We start from the raw sequence: 25,323 nt of genomic DNA on the forward strand, positions 1-25,323 counted from the left end.
TAGAACCAAAAAACAACAAACGATATTTTTGGATTACCCCACGACCACCATTTCTTTTCGCTGTGGATTCTGGTTGTGAATGACACTTTTTTTGGGCAATAAAGCATCTCGGAAAAGAGAACCCCACAGACATATAACGATATGCACATAGCCAGCCGGTACAAACCCTAACCCAATTCAATTAATCATTCAAGAAACCAAAAATAAGACACCAAAAACAAGAGAATCAATTGAGTGAACTGTGTTTAATCGTAGAGATCTAATGCATGGACAGACACTTTTATGTTTCGTGGTGTCGATTGTGTACAAAATAACGGTGTCACCAAAAAAGGTTCGACAGACAGACATTTTTTTTAAGCTTTAAAATTTACCCAACGAAATTTATTTTAGTGTCTGACAAATGAAATAAAATCAAAACAATTTTTTATTTTATTTCCCAATTAAACCGCATTTTCCAATTTACATCATTCTTTGTAAACCCACGATTGCCTTCCAACAATTTTTTTGCTATAAATTTTAAATTCTGTCTTTCTCTCTCTCTGTTTCTCTTTCTGCTACTTCCCCCAACTTAAGTTTGAAACTCAATTCCCTCATATAATAAATTCACAATGGCTCCAGCTGCTTACTCCGATCTCTCCAAATCTTCCAATGACTTAGTCAACAAGGATTTCTACCATTTATCCACTGCTGCTGTTGAAGTTAAATCAGTTGCTCCAAATGGTGTTACTTTCACCGTTAAGGGTAAGACCACCAAGGAAGACACCATTGCTGCTTCTGTTGAAGGTAAATACGCTGACAAGGCTACTGGTTTAACCTTGACTCAAGGTTGGAACAATGCCAATGCTTTAAACACCAAGATTGAATTATCTGAATTATTAACTCCAGGTTTAAAGGGTGAATTAGACACTTCTGTTGTTCCAAACGGTGCCAGAGCTGCCAAGTTAAACTTCTTCTACCAACAATCAGCTGTCAATGCCAGATTATTCTTTGACTTATTAAAGGGTCCTGTTGCTACTGCTGATTTAGTTGTTGCTCATGATGGTTTCACTGCCGGTGCTGAATTAGGTTATGACATCTCTTCAGCTAAGGTTAACAAGTACTCCGTTGGTGTTGGTTACGCTAACGCTAACTACTCTTTAGCTGCTACTGCCACTTCCAACTTGTCTGTTTTCTCTGCAGCTTACTACCACAAGGTTTCACCATTAGTTGAAGTTGGTGCTAAGACTACTTGGGATTCCGTTAAGTCTTCTAACGTTAATGTTGAATTTGCCACCAAGTACGCTTTAGACAAGTCTTCTTACATCAAGGCTAAGATTGCTGATTCTGGTTTAACTGCTTTATCTTACACTCAAGATTTAAGACCAGGTGTTAAGTTAGGTTTAGGTGCTTCTTTCGATGCTCTTAAATTAGCTGAACCAGTCCACAAGTTAGGTTTCTCCTTATCTTTCGCTGCTTAAGTTTACGAATATCATGTATTACCAATAAATTATTAAGAAGTGTTGTTAAATAAAAACTATTATAAGTATAATTTAAATTTTGTTTCATTTTCATATTAGTTTTACTATTTGTAGAGATATTATGCCCTAGTGTTTTCTTTCCAATTGACTACGCTATGCTTCTACCATATCCTCTTGAACAATTCAACAAATTTTCAGATCAATTGGAATTCAATTGCAGCCACAATTGAGTGGCAAAAACTGTGGTGGTTCGTTTATACGATCGTCTGGGATTGTATTGAGATGACTCGCATCCCCCATCCGGCATATAACACCATCGATTTTTTCGCTACCAAATCCAGATGGTCGTGTAAAGAAGATCAAATATATTTCTCTTCACACTTCCAACCAATCCATCCATCAACTGTGAGCAGACACAACAAGCACTTGTTTGTTTAATAGAGATTGTATTTGAGAGAATAGAGGAACCAGGCAAGTATCCTTTTTGTCCTTATTAGTCTTCTTCATTTGTATTACAAGTCTAAGTTTTATTCACATCAAAAATAATTCACCGAGATGGATTCCAAAGAACAAACTCCCAGTGTTATAGAAAATGGAGGCAAACCAATGCCAACCATCACTCAAATCGCCCGTCCATTCTTTACCAATTCCGAAATATCATATATGCATAGTCTAACTATTGATGAATCCAAAAAACTTCAATATAATCAAACAAAGCATCAGATTTTCCAATTATTATTTCAAGTTATTAAACAATTGAAATTCCCCTTAAGAGTATTGGCTACTGCTATGAGTTATTATCAACGATATTATCTTTTTAATAAATTTGAAATGCCTAATAATGGAGAAGATTTTGAAAGAGATCCTTATATTGTTGCTATTACTAGTTTATTTTTGGCTAGTAAGAATGAAGATTGTATTAAGAAATTAAAAGATATTCAGAATGTTGTTAATAAGATACGAGATATTGATGAGGGTAAACTTATAATGAATGGAAGTGGTAGTAGTAATAGTACCAGTAGTAGTGGTGGTGGTGGAGGGGGAGGAGGTAGTAGTGGGAATAATGAACCAGTACCCTTATTTGAAGTACAGAGGAAGTTTATACTATCCACTGAATTTAAATTATTACAATTGATTAAATTTGATTTTAGTAATGGATCTAATCATTTATCAATAAAGACAAGTGTTGATAATTTATTAACTCAATTTTGTAAACAGTTGGATATAAATTATAGAATGTCAATATTAGCTTGGTTTATTAGTTTTGACATTATGTCAACCCCATTATGCTTGGTGATTCCACCACATTGTATTTCACTTGCGATTATTATAATTACATTGAATTTAAAACCACAAGAAATCAAATTATCCCATCATGAATTAGGTGAAGAAGATGATGATACAAGATTATCAGAGATTTTAGATTCAATAGATAGTGAGAAAGATTTTAAATGTCCTGAAGTATTAGTTAATGAAGGAATTATTTATATTCTTGATTATTATATTCATCAATACAGTCATTCTATTTTAAATAATTATTTACCACCGATTGATAAACAGATTGGAAAGGAGCAAATATTCAAATTTATGGAATTAAAGGAGAAATTTAATGATTTAAAGATTTTAAATGAAACAAGTTGTACAGGAACATTAAACCGTACAGATGATTACTTGTTGAGATGGGATTTTAGTATTTCTTCAAAGGGGGCAGCAAGATTCATGTTGAGTAATAAAAGAAGAAGATTCAACAAAGAATTAGAAATCCATCAAGATGCTTAGTTAGATTGTATAATCTATTTGTCAACTGTATAGACTTCTAAATATCAACTTTATAACTTACCGCAGTTCCCACTTGATGTATATTTGTACTAAATGATGAAAAGTTTACATTATCAACATTCTCTCCTTGTAATATTTTACCATCACCTTCAGCATCACACCATTCTATTGGTATACTTGTTGTTGGATCTGTATATACCAATACATTAAACGTATAGTCATCATCTTTTAAAACAGGTAAATATGAAACCAGAGATGTGATTTGTCTAATGATTACTCTAATCTCCTTTTGAATTTCATCACGAGGTTTACCTTTACCTTCACTACCACCTTCTTGTTCTTCTTCATCATTTGATAAGATATCAATATTAAATTCCCAACGTTCAACCAATTCAAGAGTTGATTTCGAAACAATAACCAATACCAATTTTAATATCTTTTTACCATAAATCCATTTCTTTATTTGGAGCATAATATTGTTTATATATTGTTTAACATCATCATCATTACTCATTAACATTGGTATATCATATTTTCGTACGGTAATAAAATCTTCAGCAGGATATATCCCTCTTTGAAATAAAATACTATTTATAGCAAATTCAAAATAATCACTTACAATTTTGGATGAACCTTTTAATGCCAATTTGGAAGAACTTTCATTAGTCATGTTTACTTCTATCTCTATCGCTATTTCTTAATAAACTGAAGAGAAAGAAGTGCAAGTAAAAAAGGTAAACAATCTTTGATCTGATTCGTACCAAATTACTACGAGGCCGAAAAAACATTCGCTTGATCTGACAATTGCCATCATTATCTCTTTCTATAGGTAAAGCCAACAATGGTAAGTAATGAGCTTAAGAGCCACAATAGTAGAAGAATAGACAGACTAACCAATTAATAGCAACACGGTATTAAAAGACAACATTTAACTGAAAATGCAAAACAATTAAAACTTCAAAAAGATGAAAAGAAAATCATCAATTATCAACAATTAACAAACTATATATTACAACTACGTGATAACGATACTTATACTCAAGATGCATTCAATGATACTACCAATTTGTTAATCCTCAATCCTGAATTCTATACCATCTGGAACTATCGTCGAGAAATTTTACTTCATTTATATAAATCAGACCAGGGGAAAGTTAACGATATTGACACCTATGCCCAAGTATTGACAGATGATTTACAATTTGTTCTAAGTCAATTAAAGAAATATCCTAAATGCTATTGGATATGGAATCATAGAAGCTGGTGTCTCTTTGAATTAGTAGAGATAGATCGAGTGAGCTGGGCTTATGAATTTGGCGTGGTTTCGAAATTACTTGAAATGGATCAACGAAATTTTCATGGTTGGCAGTATAGACGATTTGTAGTTGAGAATATCGAAAGAGAAGCCATTAAGAAAACAGAACCAGGGAAAGGAAACATCGCATTACTTAAGATCAACCTAGATGAATTTGCTTATACTACTTCCAAAGTTCAGAAAGATTTTTCCAATTTTTCAGCATGGCATAATAGAGCAAAATTAATACCTAAAGTATATGACCTAGTTCATAGTTTGACAGATGGAATTCCTGAAGAATACCAAGAACAATGTCAACTCTTTCAAGATTCATTTTCGATTTTGCAACATGATTTGGATATGATTAAGACGGGAATATATATGAGTCCAGAAGATACTTCAGTTTGGTCTTATTTATATTGGTTATTAACCGATGAATTCTTCATGAAAGGATATAAAGAAGTTGGATCATATTTAAAGGTATTAGAACAGCAAGTCGAAGAGATCAGCGAACTTAATGAATTGGAAAAAGAGGATCATAATGGAATAGATAATATATGGTGCTTGAAGAGTATCATATTCATCAAGGCATTAATACAAAGAGAAAAAAATGAACCGATTTTAACTGACTATATCAAAGAGTCATTGAAAACATTGACAGAGATAGACCCATTAAGAAAGGGAAGATATTTAGACCAACTTCTGGGAAAAGCTGCCATTCTCTAATACATGCTGCCTTTACCACGTATCGTATGATCTTTTGTGTAGACAAATGTTACACAATAGGACACTCTGTATTTAAAATAGGCAAATAAATTACCATTCTGGGCGTTGTAAGCTATTTTTGCAAACATTGAAACTAAGTGTCTCCACGTTGCAAAACGAAAACTCTATCACATGTTTCAAACTCTGCTTGAGACGAAAGGTACCTCAGCTCAAGTTTTAACATCATAATAGTTAGGTTTCAGACGTTTCATAAGTTTTGAGTTAAGTCAAAGGTATAGGATCCGGGACAAGTGCGAAAAAAATCAGGATCCGGGACAAACAAAATTTTGTATGAGAAATCAATATTACATAGTAAAATAACAAATGTCAAATACACCACTTTTATAGTTTTTTCAGGTCTTTGAACATTATGCTCTTAATATATGGCATCATTCATAAATGTAGACTCATTTTCCTATCCAAGAGGGGTTTTTTTTTTTACGTTAATAGTGATTTTTGCAAAAATTTTGCAATAATAGAGATCAAAAAATAATTTTGATTAGTACTCAACCCTTAAACTTCCCATTGACAAGAGAATCCGTCTACGTATATTACGGACGCAACATATAAAGAATATGGCGTTTAAAGACCTGAAATCTGTATAAAAGTGGTGTATTCGACATACGTTATTTATCTACGTAAAATCGAGCTTTTTTACAAATAACAGGGCAAATTTTTTTGTCCCGGATCCCAATCTGAAAAATTATTTTGTTTGGTACTCAACCCTTAAATTTGCTATTGACAGAAAAACGAGTCTACGCATATTAGGATTGTTACTTATAAAGAATATGACGTTTAGAGGCCTGAAAATGGTATAAAAGTGGTGTATTTGACATTTATTATCTAGTGATGTAATATCGATTTCTCATACAAAATTTTTTTTGTCCCGGATCCTGATTTTTTTCGCACTTGTCCCGGATCCTATACCTTTGACTTATTTTTTAACATGATTGTTTTTGCCAAGTTCTGATCGAACGTATCAAATTTTCCAAAGCCGCAGGGATGTATGTTTTAGTTTCTGGTGGTTATTCCAAGAAGAGAAACGAGACTTTCGGGAATGATCCTTCCTTGGTACTGCAACCCTGATATTCAAACTCTGACACATTTTCCCTCTCTCTCTATTGCCATATAACGTATTTACTTTTTTTGCGACAATAGTTACAGACATTTCCATGAACAATAGATACAGACGTTTTGTATGGTGCAAGTATGTACACTACTAAACAAGTTAATTCTTAACCCTAATTAGACAGACACCTATATTGAATACCAGAATCAATTTCATGTGGTATTGTTTCAGAAGCTGTAAACAGTGTTCTGAGGTACACAATCACCTATGAGTTTATACGCACCCTCAACAGATATAATTTCCTAAATAGTCAAACAAAGGCACAGATTTATTACAAATTACTTTAAAATACCTCACAGGACTGAACTAGTTTATGCAATGCAACATCAAGACATTACCTATTACTCTTACTTCCGGAAATGTCCCCTTGAAATGGGTTAAAAATTAACTCAAAAACATTTCCTCATTTGGCTGCAAAAGGAATCAATTCTGTGCGCAACCAAAACACAAAACTTTTAATTACTGCAAAAAAACGAAAGTCCACAACTTGTGATGTATGAAACAACACGTACTTCATACCCATGACAACTACTCTGAAATGGATTCAAAACAACTATAAAAGACAGGCAAATCTCCCATGTCTTAAAATTACATTTCTTTTCTTTTCTTTTCTTTTTCTCTACACTAATTCCTACATTCGCTAGAAACATTAAACACACTCATTACTATTAAACAAGCGTTCAACAATGAAGTTATCATTAGCCTTAGTAACAGCCACACTTGCTGCCAGTGCTATTTGTGCCCCAGTTCCAACCCAAGAAGAAACAGATATCCAAATCCCAGAAGAAGCCATTGACAAAATTATCCCACTCGGTGCTGATGAATACCCAATCATTGCCAAACATGGAGATGAACTGGCTATTATTATCGTAAATGGAACCACTTTGGACGTAGCCTCTGAAACTGCCAATGAAATTGCCAAGAGAGATGCTGATGCTGATGCTAGAAAATTCGGATTCCGTTGGACCAGATATGGTTGGTTTGAACCTTTAGCTAAGAAAGATCAAGGTTCTGAAGATTCTGGTTTAGCTAAGAGAGATGCCGAAGCTGATGCTAGAGCTTTTGGTTTCCGTTGGACTAGATACGGATGGTTTGAACCATTAGCTAAAAGAGATGAAGGTGTTGAAGAAGAACCACAAGGACTCGCAAAGAGAGAAGCTGATGCTAGAAAGTTTGGTTTCCGTTGGACTAGATATGGTTGGTTTGAACCTTTAGCAAAGAGAGCTCAAGGTTCTGAAGATGCCGTTTTAGCTAAGAGAGATGCTGTAGCTGACGCTAGAAAGTTTGGTTTCCGTTGGACTAGGTATGGATGGTTCGAACCGTTAGCATAGTTCACCAACTAAAACCATATTTTCGTTATTAGATTTTTGCTTTCTTCGTTATATTTTTTGTAATTATTTCTATGAGTTTTATTAATCAATATAAAAGTTTTTAAAATCAACTCATTACAGTACACTTTGTAGTAGTCACCAGTTCCCTTGTGGTCATACTCTCGGTAGGAGTCTTCTGTATGCACTTGGAAAAGCCAAACTTCCAGACAAAACAATTGTCGCGACACTCATCGTAAAAATAAACCCAATACAAATAATTTTTTTCTTAGTGAAGATCATCTCATCCCTAATTTCCAAACTTTCTTCTTTAAGTAAAGATTCAAACTATAGAAATGGCAAAGACTAAACCAAGAGGAAGAAGGGCAGAGAAGAAAGCCAAAGAAGATGAATTCAATCCTGAACAAGACAAAATACTTTTGAATCATATAGAAGAAGAAACACCTACATCATCAAATATCCCCAATACATTTTTTGGATTAGTTGATTCTAATGAATTAGATTATTTCAAACAAGCAGAATCTACATTGAACATAAATGCCTTTGACAGCGATGAAGAACGTCAGGGATTCATAACTTCAGTTTTAGAAGAAGCTCGTGGGAAAGAATTGAAATTGGTCACTAATCAGATTTGTTCAAAATTGATGGAAAGATTAGTCTTGTTTGCAACTGATCAACAATTAAAGAATATATTTAAACAATTCTCAAACCATTTTACTTCCTTGGCGTATCACAAATACTCGTCGCACGTTTTGGAGACCTTATTAGTTAGAGCAGCTGCTTTGATTGAGAAAGAATTAGGTTTAACTGATGAAGAAAAAGCAGAAATCGCTCATGAACTGGAGGAACAAGGAGAAGATAATATTAGTATGGAGGAATTATTTGTGAGTATGCTTAAAGAATTTGAACCTCAGTTACAGACAATGGTAGATCACCAATATGCTTCCCATGTTTTAAGACTTTTAATTTTGATTCTTGCCGGAAAAGAATTACCTTCCAGTACGGTATCCAATTCCACATTAAGATCCAAGAAATCAAAGATTGCAAGAAAAATGATTGAAATTAAAGATAATGAAGATTTCAACCGTGCTTTCCAAACTCCATCTTCATTCAAAAATGAATTGAGAAATTGTTGTCAATCTATTTCAAAATCATTGGAAACTCAAAGAGCAAGAGAATTGGCAATTCATAAAGTTGCGTCTCCAGTCTTACAATTGATAATTCAAGTTGAAGGATTGGTCGATCGTGAACGTACTTTCTGGCATCTTGTATTCTGCAAGGATTCAGAAGATAGGAATCCAAAGGAAGAAGCATTCGTTGAATACTTATTATCCGATCCAGTTGGATCTCATTTCTTAGAATCCATAATTAAGAATGATGGTGCTCGTCCGAAATATATCGAAAGATTATATAAATTATACATGAAGGATCGTATTTTCAAATTGGCTAAAAGATCAACTACTGGTGTATACATCATTCAAGCATTGTTATTTAAATTAAAACCAGTTGAAGTTGAATTTATTCTTGATAATATCATTCCTGAATTATCTAGTTTGATCTCTATTTCAGAGAACCAAAATTTAGATTTGGCTCAGAAATTAATTGATGCTTCAATCATTCGTGGGAATTATAGACGTGATGAAATCATTAGTCAATTATTTATCAAATTTGCACCAAATTACAACATCGAAGAACCTCAACTCAACACTTCTGCTGAATTTATTGAGAATGTCTTACAATTGACAGGGTCTACATTAGGTAATACTAGAGGTGACTGGCCTACCGCAGAAGAAAGAAAGAGATCGTTATTCTTGGAGAAATTAATGGAATATGATTATAAGTTTGTTATATGTTCTTGGTTAAATTTTATGGCGTTACCAGTTGAACGATTTATACAAATGTGTTTCCATGGTGTATTTTCTCATGTAGTTGAAAAGGCATTAATTGTAATTCCTGCTTCTGAAGGTGAACCAAAACCAGTAATGATTCTCAGAAAGAGATTATTAAATATTTTCCAAGGACAAATTGTTGGATTGTCATGTAATTCTTATGGATCACATATTGTTGATCATTTATGGAATTTTACAGTTTTGCTTCCAATGTACAAGGATAGAATTGCTTCCGAGTTGGCTAGCGATTCTCATAAGGTTAAAGAAAGTACATATGGTAGATTAGTTTGGAAGAATTGGGGAATGGAATTATTTATGAGAAAGAAATATGATTGGAAAGCATTAGTGAAACAACAAGAACAAGAATACTTTGGTGAGACTGGTGAAGAAGGTGGTGATACTAAGAGAGCCAAGAAACCTATTGAATTAAAGATGGAAAGATTGGCAGAAGAAAAGAGAAGAAAGGAAGAACAAGCATTAAAGGCTGAAAGTGGATATCTCAAACGTAAATTGGAAGAAAGTGAAGATGGACCAGCCCATGAAAAGAAACAAAAACTTAGAGGACGTAGACGTTAAAGCGTTAATTTTTAGTGTACATTAGATTATCTATATTTATAAATATACAAGATAAAAGGTATTAAAGTAGTATTTACAAGTTTATTCTTTTGTTGCTATGTAGTACTCCAGTAGTGTCTTGGGGTCGACATCTGTAGGACTTTCCACGACAGGATCACCTCCAGACATGTTCTTTGGGAATGCTATCACATCTCTGATACTCGAAGAACCAATCAACATAGCACATAATCTATCGAATCCCAATGCCAAACCAGCATGTGGTGGACATCCCATACTCAAAGCTTTCAACAAATGACCAAACAAATGTTGGAAGTTTTTAATCTTCAAAATTTCTTCAAATATGTATTGTTGTAACGCAGAATCATGAATTCTTCTAGACCCGCCTCCAACTTCAACTCCATTAATGACTAGGTCATAATGTTCACCTCTGACCTTTAATGGATCAGTAGCTAACAAATCATAGTCTTCAATTTTTGCCATTGTGAATGGGTGATGTGTGGATTCATATTTCGTATAGTCATATTTTGGATATTTGTCCTCTTGCAGTTCTGTTATGTCAACTGGATTAAATAATGGGAAATTGACTACCCATGATCCGACCACAACATCATCAAAATTGTAATTTTCGATTAAGCTCCCGTCTTGTGAGATGATTGGACGGTGCCATTTATTAGGGAATTCTTGAATTGCTAATTGTCTGAATTTTCCTAATGGAGTAGGATTCTCGTAGGGAAATACGGACCTAGTTGAAATAGCCAAGATATCACCTGGTTGTAAATTCAATAACTCGTTTAAGTTTTGTTCATTGAAATTTTCAGTGGGAGTTAATGTTCCAGTTTCCATTAATTTTTTAAACCATGTGGTAGTCTCAAAATTATTCTTAATGGTCCATATATAAGGCTTCCTTCTAGAATAACTGTTTTCATCTTTGAATGCTTGTGGAAGGGCATATTTCTTCAGAGTTTTTGGGTCAAATGCTTGTTTCAACACACAGGCTTCAACTACAGGAAAGTCCGAGTTTTCACGGGACATGAAATGTTCACTAAGGTCAACAAGTGATAGGTTGGATCTTAAATCTGGTTTATCAATACCGTATTTAGTTAACGCTGTGATATAATCCAATTTAGCAAACTGTAATTCAGTTGGAGCACTTCCACTAAATTCAACCTTTTCCAAATAATTATCCGAATTCATTCTATAAGTCGGTTTTTTCCCAATTTTATTCCAGATATTATGAATAAGATCTTCAACCACAATTCCGACCTGGTCAGAATTATTAATATAGCTCATCTCCAAATCTATCTGTGTGAATTCAAGTTGTCTATCTGCTTTTAAATTTTCATCTCTAAAACATTTAGCAATTTGGAAATATCTAGTAAAACCAGAACTCATTAAGATTTGCTTGTATTGTTGAGGTGATTGAGGCAATGCAAAAAACATCTTAGGAGATCTTGTAGGCACCAAGAATTCACGAGCACCTTCCGGAGTAGATTTGAATAGGAGTGGCGTTTCAATTTCCACAAAATCGTGATTGTCTATAAAGATATTACGTATCAATTGAGCAACCTTACTTCTTGTTCTCAAGGCGTTTTGATAATATGGTGTTCTAAGTTGTAAATATCTAAATTGAGGAGGCAATCCAGCAGGGTCATATTGTTTCAATTTTTCCAACCTTGCGGCATCCAAATTGGATCTATTCAAGATTTGGAAATCTTCAATTACCAATTCCCATTGTTGGGTAGTATCCCCTGGCTTTGCATGCTTTAATTGTACGAATCCTGTAACACTGACTGAATCTTCAACAATAAGTTTGTTCATTAATTCAAAGATATGTTCACTGGTTGTTTCTGGATTGGCTAATATTTGGATTACATCTCCATTGGAATCACGAATGAATCCAAAGCCTAAAGTTGGCCGCATTCTTGGTTTTCTATGTATGTGTCCATTTAAAGTGACTTTCTTTTGGGTCTTGTTTAAGTATTGTTCAAGATTGGCACTGATTGAACGAATGGTATTTGTGGCCAATGGGAAATCAAATTTAGCTAATGTTGACACTTTGTCAGGTAGTTGCGAATAATACCTCAATTGGTTTCTCCCATTGGTAGCCACAAACCGTTTCAAGAACATTTGGGAGGTTATAATCAAAGGAGCGGAAGATCAGTAATAAGTTTTAGAGTCTCAATGAGGTGATTTTAATCTATTGAAAAATTTGAGAATTCTGATTTTTTTTTCCTGGTTCGATCGGCTTTTTGGTGGTTGCGAATTTGGAATTATTGTTTGTAGATACTTTCAGCAATCAATTCAAATGATAAAGAACCTTAAGTACAATTAAAAGAAAATGACTCCAAATCTCCAACTGATGGGTTCCTATCAATAAAGTGACATAAATCTCTCCCCCCCCTCCCCAGGTGACCAAAATAAGCTATGTGAATTTACTATTGTTTTACAAATCATGTTCATAACACACACAGAACAGATATGGATCAATGAGAGTACTATAATACAATTGCAGAAACCTATTCGAGACAAGAAACCTTTTGCCCAATTTGTATTGCTACCCAATGTGAATCCAAGGTATATGGAAGATTTTCAGGAACAATGCCAGGCAACTTGACCAGCAAAATTCCCTACCTAACAATATGAGAAGTTTCTAGAAAAGGTTAAAACACCAACAGATAGTCTGAGGTTCATATAGGTAACTCTTGGAGACCTTCCTGATGAATTTGATTTGGCTCTGTCGTAGGGAAATATCTTCCCAAGTCTGTTTATGCTTCCTTTTCTCTTTCAAATATTTGCTCAGTAAGATAACAGTGCAACTCCTATTAAGTCAGTTCCAGGGGCTACTAAAGTCCAGGAAATTCCATCTTGACTAGGAAGAGAGATTACTCCTATGATCTTTTGCAACCCGGAATTAATGCCAGCTGACAATCTCCGGATGGCATAATTCCTTTTCTTTTGTTGGATTTATAATTTTTCGGACAGCCGAAATTTCCTATTTAGGATTTCCGAAAAATATTAATAAAGCGGTTGCAATTCCTAAGATTACAAATATGGCTGCAGATACGACAAGTTCCAAGTATAAATATCCTTCAATTCGAAGTTCAATTCAAGAGCCGTTGTTTGATATCACAATTACAACTCAAATTAATTCAATCTCATCAAACATCAATAAAAAAATGTCTTCTACTACTGTTTTCGTTTCCGGTGCTAACGGTTTCATTGCTCAACATGTTGTCAAACAACTACTCAACAAAGGTTATTCTGTTGTTGGTACTGTCAGATCAGCTGCTAAAGGTGATTCATTAAAGCAATTAACCAACTCCAATAAGTTTTCTTATGAAGTTGTTCCAGATATCAGCGCAGATGGAGCATTCTATCATGCATTAAAGAGACATCCAGAAGCTACTGTTTTCATTCACACTGCCTCTCCTGTTTCCTTTTCCGTTAATGATGTTGAGAATGAATTATTACAACCGGCAATCAGGGGAACTAAGAATGCTCTCAAGGCAATTCACGAATATGCTCCTCAAATCAAACGTGTGGTTGTTACATCTTCAGTAGTGGCTGTTTTCCATTGGGGTAAGACTACTGATTTTGAGAAGGTTCATACTGAAACTGACTGGAACCCAATTACTTATGAAGAAAGCTTGGAAAACTCATTATTTGGATATGTTGGATCTAAGAAGTTTGCCGAATTAGCAGCTTGGGAATTCATGAAAGAAAATAAAACCAATTTTGACATTTCTTTTGTTAACCCTTCTTACCTGTTTGGTCCTCAAGCTTTTGATATTAAAGATAAATCTCAATTAAATTTATCTGCTGAAGTTGTGAATTCTGTTGTTAAATTGCGTCCACAAGATAAGATCCCAGAATTGGTTGGTACATTTATTGATGTGAGGGATGTAGCAAGAGCACATATTTTTGCATTTGAAAGTGATAAGGCAATTAATCAGAGATTTTTATTAGCTAATGAGAAATTCTCAAATGAAAGCATTGCTAATTTGATCAATGTGAAGTTCCCAAATTCTGGTGTTCCAAAGGGAGATTTGGTAAGACATGTTGAACAAATCAAGAATGAATTTAATATTGATACTACCAAGACTAGAGAAATTCTTGGATTTGATTTCTTGGGAATTGAGCAATCAGTTTTTGACACTGTTCAACAAATCTATGCAGCTAACTAGATAAATTTGATTTCTGATTGTTCTTTTATAGGTTTATTTTAGATTATCAAAGTAAAGAACTATTCCGGTTTTTGAACTCCTCCTATTGTAAGCTTTCTAAATTATATATATAGTACTAAGATATGTGTAATTGTCACTATGAAAACTTCGGAATCACTGAAATAAAAGACTGCTACTCTACTCCCCCACATTACTTCCCTTATCCAAAAAAAAATTGAGCTTCAATTGTGATTTTAAAACACTAGAATCTGCAACATATAAAGGACTCTTGCATTAGAACCCAACAAGAAAGTCGAGATGTAAGAATACATCTTTACGTTGTGTGCACAAGTTGACAATTAATAACTTTGTTTGCAACCAAATGACACAAAATGATGAACTTAATTTTCAAACAAGTTAGCTTCAATCTATGAAGATGCTCAACACTTAATCAATACCCATATGAATAAAAGCCCACCTATTGAAGCTATATTTCAAACCTCCAGAGAGGTATTTATTTGACTCCATAGCAAGGCCTCAATTGGTAGCACCACAACCAAAATAAGAATGGACATGCTTTGTTTCTTGCAATGTCCTCTATTTTGAAAGTAGCTATTGATATCCATGATTGGATAAGACTCCATTACACATAGGTATTATAATAGAAGTGTTCAACTTTGTGTTTTAAACTAATTCTCCTATATCAACGTGGCAGTGGACTGTACACAAACATAGCATGGCTTTGATTCACACAGCAATTAAAAGGAAAAAAAAGCTCAAAAAATAAAATGCTAAATCAACTTTGTAAATTTTCCGTAGTTACAATAAAAAAAAAAAATCAATGTCGTCAGATGTCGCATTGTTTAAAATAGAATGAAATTTATAAAAATAATACATGAAACATTTCACTCTGCCCCTCTAGCATTGATCATAACACTTCCATGTACGTTTTTCAATATTTAGAATAATTGATTTCCTACGTAACCAATAAAGCTAAAAGTCTTTCAAAAAATTAAAAAGCTAGGTGGAATTTATATCTTAGTTTTTTATGCTTCATTTACATCTTTCTTTGAAGACATTCATCATTTGAAGGGGATCGAAGGGCTAATAGTTGCAACTCAATTAAAATTTTATGATATGATGATTAGAAGAACAAGAACAATATACATATTAGCAATTGTTATAGCGACAGTTATAATACTACATTTACTAAATCCAGCTGATAGTGTTCAATATCATTCTCAAATAATAAGATCATTTAAACAACAGATTTCTTCAATTAACCCCTTTCTGTCGCATGAATTATCTGAACTGGGAGGGTATATTATCAAACCCAATAATGTACAATTTAAATTCACCAATCCCAAACAACGATCTACCGAACCTAAACATATAATATTAGAAAATGCAAAGCGCTATAAAGAATTATTATCTCAACCAATAAATGAACCAAAAGATGCAACATTAATGCGACCGCCAAGTAATTTTGCAACCTACAAACGGGCTAATGCCACCCTCTTGGCGTTAGTCAAGAATCAAGAAGCAGCCGCAATTGGAGCAAGTCTTAGACAAATTCATAATCGATTCAATTCAAAGTTTAAATATCCAATCACCTTATTAAATGATAAACCATTCACTGACAATTTTATTAGAAAAATGAGTAGATATATCCCGGAAGAGATAGAGGTGGAATATGTGACCATTCCAAAGCAACTTTGGGATAAACCAGACAATATCGATTTAAAACGTGAAACTCATGAAATGGATCTAATGGAAAAACATGATATTGCTTATGCTAAAAAACAGTCATATCACAATATGTGTAGGTTTTATCTGGGGAATATTTATAATGTTCCAGAACTTCAAAAATATAAATATTATTGGAGAATTGAACCAGGTATCAATTATTTCACTGATATAAATTATGATGTGTTTAGGTATTTAGAAGACACTGGAAAGATCTACGGATTTACAATAAGTCTATATGACATCGAAGAATCAATCAAGACATTATGGCCCGAAACATTAAATTATCTAAACAAAGACAATAACTATAAATACATAGATACAAATGGATCATTTCAATGGTTGGTTGAAGACCTACAAAATCCCCAAAAGAATAAAGTAGCTGGAGGTTACTCAACTTGTCACTTTTGGTCAAATTTCGAAATTGCAGATATGGATTTCTTTAGAGGTGATGCATATAATAATTGGTTCAAATATTTAGATTCTACAGGGAAATTTTATTACGAAAGATGGGGAGATGCCCCAGTCCATTCAATAGGTGTAAGTTTATTTGCAGACAAAAAGAAAATTCATTGGTTTAGAGATATTGGATACTTTCATGATCCATATTTTAATTGTCCAAATACTCCAACTAGTCAAAATTGTGAAATTGGGAAGTTTAGTCTTTGGGAGCATTTGAATAAAGAAAACTGTTTAATGAATTGGGTTGATTACGAAATGACACCCAATGTTTATTGAACTAAAAAAGTGTTTCTAAATGGTACCTCTAACTAAATATAATGTATCTCCATTAGCAAATGCAGCGGAAGATTTAATTGAAGTTGGTATAAGTTTAGGTTCATCTTTATCATCCAATTTAAAAATATTCAATTTCTCGTTAGCTTCAGATGTTGAATTATTTATATTTTGAATATGTAAATTATCAGCAATTGAATCTAAAGATCTTCCAACTACCCAATTCTTGGATATGTACAATGGTTTACGATCCTTTTCAATATTTATAGACTTATCTTCGGGATTCTTAATATATAGACACCAAATATATAACTTATCAGCAACTCCAATCTTACTATCACCCCTTGCCAGTTTCTTAAGTAATGCCAAATCAGCATATTTACTCTTTGCAATCGCCGTAGCTGTATTGCTAGAGCTACTAGAACTGCTTTTACCGAATAACTTAGATATCGTTCTACCTGATTTATCTTTTGATTTATGCAATGATAAAAACTTTTGAAACTTCTTAAATGCATTATTACCAGCTACATCACCTACTCTAAACAGCTTTTCCACAATATTAGTGGGCCTTATCTGACTTTTGGCCAACTTCTCATCAATCTTCTTCTTATCCGCCTCACGATCAGGAAATAAGGTTTTGGATGAAACTGGAGGATATGGACTGGCAGATCTTGAACTTGAGGGTGGTTGATCGAATTTATGTTTGTTTATGCAGTCATGTTGATCTATTTTTCTATGTTGAGAACAGAAAGTTTCTTTACAGAATTCACATACAAAGGGAAGGAAATCTAGTTGGTTACAATAGGAACAGTTTTTCCCTATGTCTATTATACCTTGATCTTTTGTTGGTGCTTTTGATTTATCAATAAAGAGATTAGTTACTGACGACATGGTTTGTAGGTTGGCTAATTATTTATTTATATCTATGAAGTAGTGTTTGGAACTGGAAAAGGAATCAGTATGGATTGAAATGAAACAAGAAAGTGTATTTCCAATGGGTATTTATATTTATGGTAGTTGGTTGGGTGTAAATCTGGAGTGTCAGTGGCGGTGGCGATAGTTGCAAGTTTAATCTTTTTTTCCCCCTTACTGTCGACCTAAATTCCTTCCAGTAGCATCCATCTCCACTGGGTCCCGTACTGTACAGTCCAAAAAAATATTACACAGTTCGGCAATGCGATGACCTACAAGAGTTGATTAATAAGCAAGTTTTGCCCCCAACTCCCCAAATATCATGCTGTACGACTTGAACATACCATGGCCTGTAGATAACTACAACCAGAAACCCACACCACAACAACTAACCAACCTAAAAAATACAATTATCACCAGTTATTCACTCGGTATAACTCATCAAGTCATAAATTTTTCAATTCTCGAAACAGTGAAAATCCCTCTCAACCAGCCTCAAGATATAAACCCAATAGATATAACCTACCTTACAGCAGAACTCAGTCCACAATTCAAAAACCTCAAATTATTCACTCGATTAACTTTAATAATCAATGATTCTTCAAAATTAACCGGTTTAACCAAATTACAAAATCATTTCGATTTGATCGCTATTCAACCATTGAATGAAAAAGCCCTACAATTAACAATCACGAATTTGGATATTGATTTAATTAGTTTGAATTTAGCTAGTCGATTACCATTCTTTTTAAAACATAAAATCATTGGCAGTGGGATTGAAAAGGGTATAAAATTTGAAATTTGTTATAGTTCATTAGTGTCAGGTTCAATTGGATATGCAAATGTTGGTAATGAGACAAATGTAAATCTTATCAAGAAGAATTTTTTCAGTAATGTATTACAATTGGTAAGGGCGACTAGATCTAGAGGGATTGTGGTCTCTAGTGGTGCGACCCAACCTTTACAAATCCGGAATTCGAATGATATTTTGGTGTTGTTGAAAACATTGGGTTTGGATAGAAGTAGAGCAAAGAGTTGTATAAGTGTGAATCCAGAGAGAGTGTTGGTTAATGGTAGATTGAGGGTAAAGTCTTATAAACAGACTATAAGTGTTGGTAATGAAGAAAGTAGTTTGTTGGATAATGTACACGAGAATCCAAACAAAAAACAAGATGGAAGTGGTTATAAGAAGAAGTTGAGTGATAGCTCCAGTGGAAGACTATTGAAGAAGAGAAAAATAGATACTAATGAAAAGTAAATGGGGTTGTCGTTATGTCATTAAGTCGTTAATAAATACACTGTATACTACAGATCGGTTTATCCAAGTCAACTGAATATGGATGACTTTGTAGGTTTTATCGTTGTGGTTTGATCTTCGTGAGATTCATTCTTTTGAGTATTGTCTGCTTTCTTCCTCGGAATATGCTGTTTTAGCACCGGTCGTTTACTTTGCAAGAAAATGGATGGCACATTCTTTCTCTTTTTTATGTCAACCTCTGGAGGTGGAGAAGAAATACGTGGCGGAGACGAGGGCTTGCGTACTGTAGGCGGGTCCTTCTCTTTTCGTGCCAACACATTCGGTCCCCTCTCATGGGCAGAGTCGAAGAAGGTTGTCCTTCTTACAGAGGCAACAGGTTGACGAATTGGTAGCTGCTGCTTCGGTTTCTGTTCCTTAAATGCAGCAAATGGATCATATGCCTTCATAACTGGTTTTGAGAATATAATCGACCTATTCTGCATATCTTTCCTCACTTTATTCAAAATAGAACCCCCTTTACTTCCATTCAGCAGCAGCAGCAGTCTATTTATACCAAATCCCATCCCATGGGATCTTCTTCGTATAGTTGGATCTTTTAATACTTCATTCACAGCCACGACTTTATTCTCTGACTTTTTTAATCTTAATCTCTCATTTATGTATCGTAATCGATTTGTTGAATCTTGTCTAAACATTTCTCGATCCTTCAAATATTTATAATATAATTCTTTATATGGCATCTTAACCAACCCTCCATCCTTCAATGGATTTAATTTTCTACTCCGATCAGGGAAATCATGCTCAATTAACAATAGCCATAATCTATCAGAGTGCGGCACGATTTGTGGTGAGACTGTTTCGATTTGATTTAATTGTTTAGCAGACATTTGTGATAGGATTGGTTGGACTAGATGATACGGTGTGTCTCCGATATCTTCGACTTTATTGACATGTTTTTGAATAGCACATGTTGCTAGATATACCAATGTTGGGAATTTTCGTTTAGGGGATAGAAGTATATCATCGTCGAGATGTATATCCTCTTTCATTGCTGAAGGTTGGTGGTTTGTCGAGATGAGTTGTTTATCCCAAGTGAGAACAAGATCGCAAACTCAGAAAAATTGTGCGTAATTAAAAAGCTTAATTTCTCAGTTGTTGTTTTTCACAACAGAGTTACTTCAGTCTTCTTGGTTTTAAATAGAGTATTATATAGCACTAATGAACACATAGATAACACCAATGAATCAACAACCACCACCGAAGAAACAAAAAACGGGTAAACAAATCATCTATCTCCCAGATGAAATAGGGGAACTCATTGTTTCTTATATCCCTGACCACTATTTAGAAGCAAACCTTTTCACTCCACTCATTGGAGAGTTTATCGCAATGAAATTATATCGATATATCCATGTTGGGTCTTTATTTTCAAAATTGGGTGGGCAACTACAATTTAAATTTGTTGACAGTCAAAGGGGCCTACAAGGAATAGTGTCCCAGAGCTTTTTTAATGACGAGAATTTCGTTAGTGCTAAGGATTCTTACACGGAATTATCAGTGAATCAGTTTGTTCAATTGAGCAAAAAGTACCCCAGATTCAAACCCCATATCATTCATTTCCATCTGCTTAACAGACTTTTCTGGATGCATCACAGGTATCCTGAGATATTAAGAAAATTGCCAAGAGTAGATGTTTCATTGAGAGATGATTCAAATCGAGCATCATCCTTGGTTGCATTGCCTTATAATATTTACCTGATTTCAGATATTCCAAAAGTATTCACCGAAGTGAACTTGTTATCCAACATCTCTGGGCTTTGCGCCGATTATCTTCCACAGATTGCGGATAAAAGTTGGGGTAAAGATCTTCAAGAGCTTGAATTGAGGTGGGAAAAAGGATTGGGTGAACTACCGCATTTATTTCCTAACTTGAAAAAGTTAAGAATCGATAGCCTCGACTCACTTGGGATCGGGACCCTCCGTTTCCCTTCAAAACTACAATGCTTAAATATACGGGTAGAACACATCGAAAGATTGGATGTCTCGTACTTGGACGGCTTGACAGAATTTGTAGCAGAGATTGGCTACGGCTCAAACATATTGGATAAGATCAAGTTTCCTCTTGGAATTGAGCGGGTGATCTTGTTTTGTGATTATTATGGACCGGTCACAGAAGCACCTGCTAATTTAGAAATATACCCCAATTTAAGAGATTTTCGCATTTACTATTCTTATATACATTCACCTTGGGAGGTTTCCGTAACAATAGGAGAACTTTTGAAAATTCCAGATACTTTGAAGATACTTTCAGTCGATCTTGAACCAGGGCTGTTGCTTCCTGCCAACTTAATCCTACCACATTCGCTAACAGTTTTATCACTCAGCAATATCCCTTTGGATTTTGTTGACAGACGAGGTAATGCCTGGTCTTCAGTTATATTTCCAGAAACTCTCGTTGAGCTAATACTTCAGATAGCATATTTGGAAGGTATTACATTACCCAAATCGTTGCAACGTTTGTACCTCACAACAACCCTTCCAATCGAATCTGTGAAATTCCTTGATTTGAAGAATTTAACCAACCTAAAACTTGATGGTAACTGTGTTGGCGCCAAGCTTATTTGCAAATTTCCTTCCAGTTTAGAATCTTTGGAAGTATTATTCGAGGACATCCCTCTCGAAAAAGTAGTCATTGAAGCATCAAATTTAAAACAGATAGAATTCAAGGATCTACCGTTTAAATGCATTGGAACTTCCAACTTTCAGTTGCCTGATTGCGTGGAACTGCTTTCGTTCCTCACCATCAAGAAACATGAAGTTTCTGAAATGGAAGAAAACCTTAGATCTAGGCATGGCGAGATCAAAAGAAACGTTTTTCCATCCCGGTTGAGGGAATTGTACTTAAAAGGATGCTTTATAACATCAGATATATTGGAAGGAATAGGCTTACAAAGCAATTCGAATCTAGAGAAATTGGATTTACTGTATAATAGCATTTCTCGATTAGAGAAGCTTCCATCATCACTAAAATCACTACGTCTCGACGGCAACCCGATTTCTAAGTTTTTGACTCCAACAATCTTCTCGGATCTAACAAAATTACGCGAGCTTAGAATGGCAGACACTAAAATCAATGAATATTTTGAATCCGACCAATCAACGGTATTAAATTTCCCGTCATCGTTGGTCATCTTGAATCTATCGAACAATAAGTTGCAACCCGGTGTTGCACCACGGTTACTACTTCTGGGTTGTGCTCAATTACAGGAGTTATGGTTATCTGGAAATCGTGCCATGACCGATGTTCAGGTAATTATAGACACGGTCAAATCGGCGAGCCCTGAAATAGTCGAGTTAAGGTTAGACGAAGAGGTTCGCAAATATGTCAAGGTAGAAGGGGATAATTTTTTATCGTTTTAGACTTATTCTACTTAAATAATTGATTTAAAAGACTCTATCAAAGAACTATCAAATATGGGAATTTGGTATTCAAATCCTCTAAAGTAGAATATTAAGGTATGATTTCTTCACAATATTATCTACTGTAATTGATGTACCAACCGGTTTGTTCCGAGTCTAAAATCGACTTCGTATGTTGACATTCATTTTTCTCCACATATTATTAAACAATTTGATTTTCTCTGTTGCTGTTTTTGACATAACTACTTCAGTCTTCTTGATTTTAAATCCATGATGAGCACATCGTACTACATAAGACCAATGAATCAGCAACCACCACAGAAGAAACAAAAAACGAGTAAGCAACTCATCTATCTCCCTGATGACATAGGGGAACTCATTGTTCTGTATGTCCCTGACCATTATTTAGAGACAACCATTTTCCTTCCAGTCATTGGAGAGTTTATCGCAATGAAATTATATCGATATATCGAAATTGACTCTCCATCTTCAAATTTTACCGAGCAACTGCAATTTCAATTTATTGTCAATCGAGTAAAAGTATCACAAGGCGTATTTGATAAGGGAAGTTCTAGGACTTGTTACAAGAAATTGTCAGTAAATCAATTTGTTCAAGCGAGCAAAACGTATCCCAGATTCAAACCGCACATCGTTCGTTTCCATCTGCTTAACAGGCTTTTTTGGATGCATCACAGGTATCCTGAGATATTAAGAAAATTGCCAAGAATAAATGTTTCATTGAGAGATGATCCAAATAGAGCGTCATCCTTGCTTGAATTGCCTTATAATATTCACCTGATTTCTGATATTCCAAAAGAATCCGCCGTAGTGAAATTGTTATCCAGTATCTCTGGGCTTTGCACTGGTCAACTTCCACAGATTGCTGATAAGAGTTGGGGTAAAGATCTTCAAGAGCTTGAATTGAGGGGGGAAAATGGATTGGATGAACTACCACATTTGTTTCCTAACTTGAAAAAGTTAAGATTGGGTAAGCTCGACTTAGTGGGGATCAGAACCCCGCGATTGCCCTCAAAACTACAATGTTTAAGTATAGAAGGTTACGCCGAAGAATTGGATGTCACTTACTTAGATAACTTGACAGAATTTATAGTAGATATTGACGACGACTTGAACATATTGGATATTATCAAACTTCCTCTTGGAATTGAGCGAGTGACCGTGTTTCGTAATTACTTTGGACCGGCAAAAGAAGAGCCTGCCAATTTAGAAATATACCCCAATTTAAAAGATATTCGTCTTGACTATACCTATGAGCCTTCGCGAAGAGATGAGCCTTGGGTAGTTTCAGTAACATTAGAAGAACTTTTGAAAATTCCAGATACTTTGAAGACACTTACAATCAATCTTTTTAACGGGGTTTTGCTTCCTGATAACTTAATACTACCACCTTCGCTAAGGGTTTTATCAACCAGTAGTATCCCTGTGATTTTTAGTCGCGAGCCAGGTATGGACTGGTCTTCAGCTATATTTCCAGAAACTCTCACGGAGCTAACACTTGAGATAAATTATTTGGAAGGAATTGAATTACCCATATCATTGCAAAGCTTGTACCTCAGAACAACTTTTCCAATCGAATCAGTGAATTTCCTATATTTGAAGCATTTAGTTAACTTAAAACTTAGTGGTGACTGGGTTGGAAAAAAGTTTATTTGCAAATTTCCTTCTAGCTTAGAAACTTTGGAAGTATTATTCGATTGTCTGCTTCTCAAAAAACTAGTCATTGAAGCATCAAATTTAAAACAGGTAGAATTCACGGATCTACCGTTTGGATGCATTAGAACTTCCAACTTTCAGCTACCTGATTGCGTGGAACTGCTCTCGTTCCTCGGCTGCTTGGAGCCTAAAGTGTCTGAAATGGCGCAATACTTTGGATCTAGGCATGGTAAGATCGAAAGAAATATTTTTCCATCGCTGTTGAGGGAATTGTACTTAAAAAGATGCTTCATAACATCAGATATATTGAACGGAATGGGCTTGCAACGCTATTCGAATCTAGAGAAATTGGATTTACTGGGAAACAGTATTGATCAATTAGATAAGCTTCCATCATCACTAACATGGCTATGTCTCAACGGAAACCCGATTTGCAACTTTTCGACTCCGACATTCTTCTCGGATTTAACACAGTTACGCGAGCTTAGGATGGCAAGCACTAAAATCAACGAATATTTTGAATCAGACCAATCAATGGTATTAAATTTCCCTTCATCGTTGGTTATCTTGAATTTATTCAACAATATGTTACGACCCGGTGTTGCACCACGGTTAATCCTTCTGGGTTGTACTCAATTGCAAGAGTTATGGTTATCTGCAAATCCTAATATGAGAGATGTTCAGGTAATTATAGACACCATCAAATCGTCTAGTCCTGAAATAGTCGAGTTAAGGTTGGACGAAGAGGTTCGAAAATATGTAAAGGAAGAAGGCACTAACTTTTTATGGTTTTTGGAATGCCCACGTTGCCCATACTGGAGTTACGAGAACGAATGGTTTCTTTCTACTTGCTGACAATTGAACCAATAAATGCATAGGAACCTCCAGCTTCCAGCTACCTGATTGCGGAGACTTGCTTTCGTTTGTTCCCGTGAAATGCTATGAACTATTCGTCGGACAGAAATTCATTAGAAGTACTCCTGAGAGAGATATCCTCGCAAACCGGTTGAACGAATCACACTTAAAAGAATGTTTTATAACATCAGGCATTTTGGAAGGAAGGGGATTGCAAAACGATAGGAATCTAGCAAAATTGGATTTAGAGAAAAAGCAAGATTTCTCGATTAGATATGCTTCCGTCATCACTAAAATCACTACGTCTCGAAGGCAACCCGATTTGTAAGTTTTTGACTCCGAC

At 34.8% G+C, this 25,323-nt stretch overlaps 14 protein-coding genes across 14 annotated transcripts; 10 read left to right on the forward strand and 4 right to left on the reverse strand. All coding sequences in view use genetic code 12, as the record gives it.

Annotated features, from left to right (window-relative positions):
• Positions 1-608: 608 nt before the first annotated feature.
• Positions 609-1,457, forward strand: POR1 (porin; the record flags this gene model as incomplete). Its single annotated transcript, XM_049409214.1, has 1 exon — positions 609-1,457. The coding sequence occupies one exon, from the start codon at positions 609-611 to the stop codon at positions 1,455-1,457; it is 849 nt and encodes a 282-aa protein (XP_049261518.1).
• Positions 1,458-2,012: 555 nt separating this feature from the next.
• J8A68_005178 (uncharacterized protein) lies at positions 2,013-3,236 on the forward strand (the record flags this gene model as incomplete). Its single annotated transcript, XM_049409215.1, has 1 exon — positions 2,013-3,236. One exon carries the CDS (start codon positions 2,013-2,015, stop codon positions 3,234-3,236), a length of 1,224 nt encoding a protein of 407 aa, XP_049261519.1.
• Positions 3,237-3,273: 37 nt separating this feature from the next.
• MAD2 (spindle checkpoint protein) lies at positions 3,274-3,906 on the reverse strand (the record flags this gene model as incomplete). The annotated part of the gene is made up of 1 exon (XM_049409216.1): positions 3,274-3,906. One exon carries the CDS (start codon positions 3,904-3,906, stop codon positions 3,274-3,276), a length of 633 nt encoding a protein of 210 aa, XP_049261520.1.
• A 171-nt stretch (positions 3,907-4,077) lies between these two features.
• Positions 4,078-5,256, forward strand: BET4 (Rab geranylgeranyltransferase; the record flags this gene model as incomplete). The annotated part of the gene is made up of 2 exons (XM_049409217.1): positions 4,078-4,080; positions 4,141-5,256. The coding sequence occupies 2 exons, from the start codon at positions 4,078-4,080 to the stop codon at positions 5,254-5,256; spliced, it is 1,119 nt and encodes a 372-aa protein (XP_049261521.1).
• A 1,854-nt stretch (positions 5,257-7,110) lies between these two features.
• On the forward strand, positions 7,111-7,755 carry MFALPHA (mating pheromone alpha; the record flags this gene model as incomplete). The annotated part of the gene is made up of 1 exon (XM_049409218.1): positions 7,111-7,755. One exon carries the CDS (start codon positions 7,111-7,113, stop codon positions 7,753-7,755), a length of 645 nt encoding a protein of 214 aa, XP_049261522.1.
• A 332-nt stretch (positions 7,756-8,087) lies between these two features.
• Positions 8,088-10,217, forward strand: J8A68_005182 (RNA-binding RNA processing protein; the record flags this gene model as incomplete). The annotated part of the gene is made up of 1 exon (XM_049409220.1): positions 8,088-10,217. One exon carries the CDS (start codon positions 8,088-8,090, stop codon positions 10,215-10,217), a length of 2,130 nt encoding a protein of 709 aa, XP_049261523.1.
• An 81-nt stretch (positions 10,218-10,298) lies between these two features.
• On the reverse strand, positions 10,299-12,344 carry J8A68_005183 (aspartate--tRNA ligase; the record flags this gene model as incomplete). The annotated part of the gene is made up of 1 exon (XM_049409221.1): positions 10,299-12,344. The coding sequence occupies one exon, from the start codon at positions 12,342-12,344 to the stop codon at positions 10,299-10,301; it is 2,046 nt and encodes a 681-aa protein (XP_049261524.1).
• A 923-nt stretch (positions 12,345-13,267) lies between these two features.
• J8A68_005184 (uncharacterized protein) lies at positions 13,268-14,401 on the forward strand (the record flags this gene model as incomplete). The annotated part of the gene is made up of 1 exon (XM_049409222.1): positions 13,268-14,401. The coding sequence occupies one exon, from the start codon at positions 13,268-13,270 to the stop codon at positions 14,399-14,401; it is 1,134 nt and encodes a 377-aa protein (XP_049261525.1).
• A 1,116-nt stretch (positions 14,402-15,517) lies between these two features.
• Positions 15,518-16,864, forward strand: KTR4 (putative mannosyltransferase; the record flags this gene model as incomplete). Its single annotated transcript, XM_049409223.1, has 1 exon — positions 15,518-16,864. The coding sequence occupies one exon, from the start codon at positions 15,518-15,520 to the stop codon at positions 16,862-16,864; it is 1,347 nt and encodes a 448-aa protein (XP_049261526.1).
• Positions 16,865-16,879: 15 nt separating this feature from the next.
• Positions 16,880-17,752, reverse strand: J8A68_005186 (uncharacterized protein; the record flags this gene model as incomplete). Its single annotated transcript, XM_049409224.1, has 1 exon — positions 16,880-17,752. The coding sequence occupies one exon, from the start codon at positions 17,750-17,752 to the stop codon at positions 16,880-16,882; it is 873 nt and encodes a 290-aa protein (XP_049261527.1).
• A 343-nt stretch (positions 17,753-18,095) lies between these two features.
• On the forward strand, positions 18,096-19,031 carry RPP1 (RNA-binding RNA processing protein; the record flags this gene model as incomplete). Its single annotated transcript, XM_049409225.1, has 1 exon — positions 18,096-19,031. One exon carries the CDS (start codon positions 18,096-18,098, stop codon positions 19,029-19,031), a length of 936 nt encoding a protein of 311 aa, XP_049261528.1.
• Positions 19,032-19,099: 68 nt separating this feature from the next.
• On the reverse strand, positions 19,100-20,080 carry ELA1 (elongin A; the record flags this gene model as incomplete). The annotated part of the gene is made up of 1 exon (XM_049409226.1): positions 19,100-20,080. The coding sequence occupies one exon, from the start codon at positions 20,078-20,080 to the stop codon at positions 19,100-19,102; it is 981 nt and encodes a 326-aa protein (XP_049261529.1).
• A 190-nt stretch (positions 20,081-20,270) lies between these two features.
• On the forward strand, positions 20,271-22,451 carry J8A68_005189 (uncharacterized protein; the record flags this gene model as incomplete). The annotated part of the gene is made up of 1 exon (XM_049409227.1): positions 20,271-22,451. One exon carries the CDS (start codon positions 20,271-20,273, stop codon positions 22,449-22,451), a length of 2,181 nt encoding a protein of 726 aa, XP_049261530.1.
• A 270-nt stretch (positions 22,452-22,721) lies between these two features.
• Positions 22,722-24,980, forward strand: J8A68_005190 (uncharacterized protein; the record flags this gene model as incomplete). Its single annotated transcript, XM_049409228.1, has 4 exons — positions 22,722-23,077; positions 23,147-24,096; positions 24,190-24,354; positions 24,469-24,980. The coding sequence occupies 4 exons, from the start codon at positions 22,722-22,724 to the stop codon at positions 24,978-24,980; spliced, it is 1,983 nt and encodes a 660-aa protein (XP_049261531.1).
• Positions 24,981-25,323: the final 343 nt, after the last annotated feature.

Source organism: Hemisphaericaspora subhashii, assembly GCF_019202705.1.
Source record: "Hemisphaericaspora subhashii strain CBS 10753 chromosome Unknown scaffold39, whole genome shotgun sequence".
NCBI classification, from domain to species: domain Eukaryota; kingdom Fungi; phylum Ascomycota; class Pichiomycetes; order Serinales; family Debaryomycetaceae; genus Hemisphaericaspora; species Hemisphaericaspora subhashii.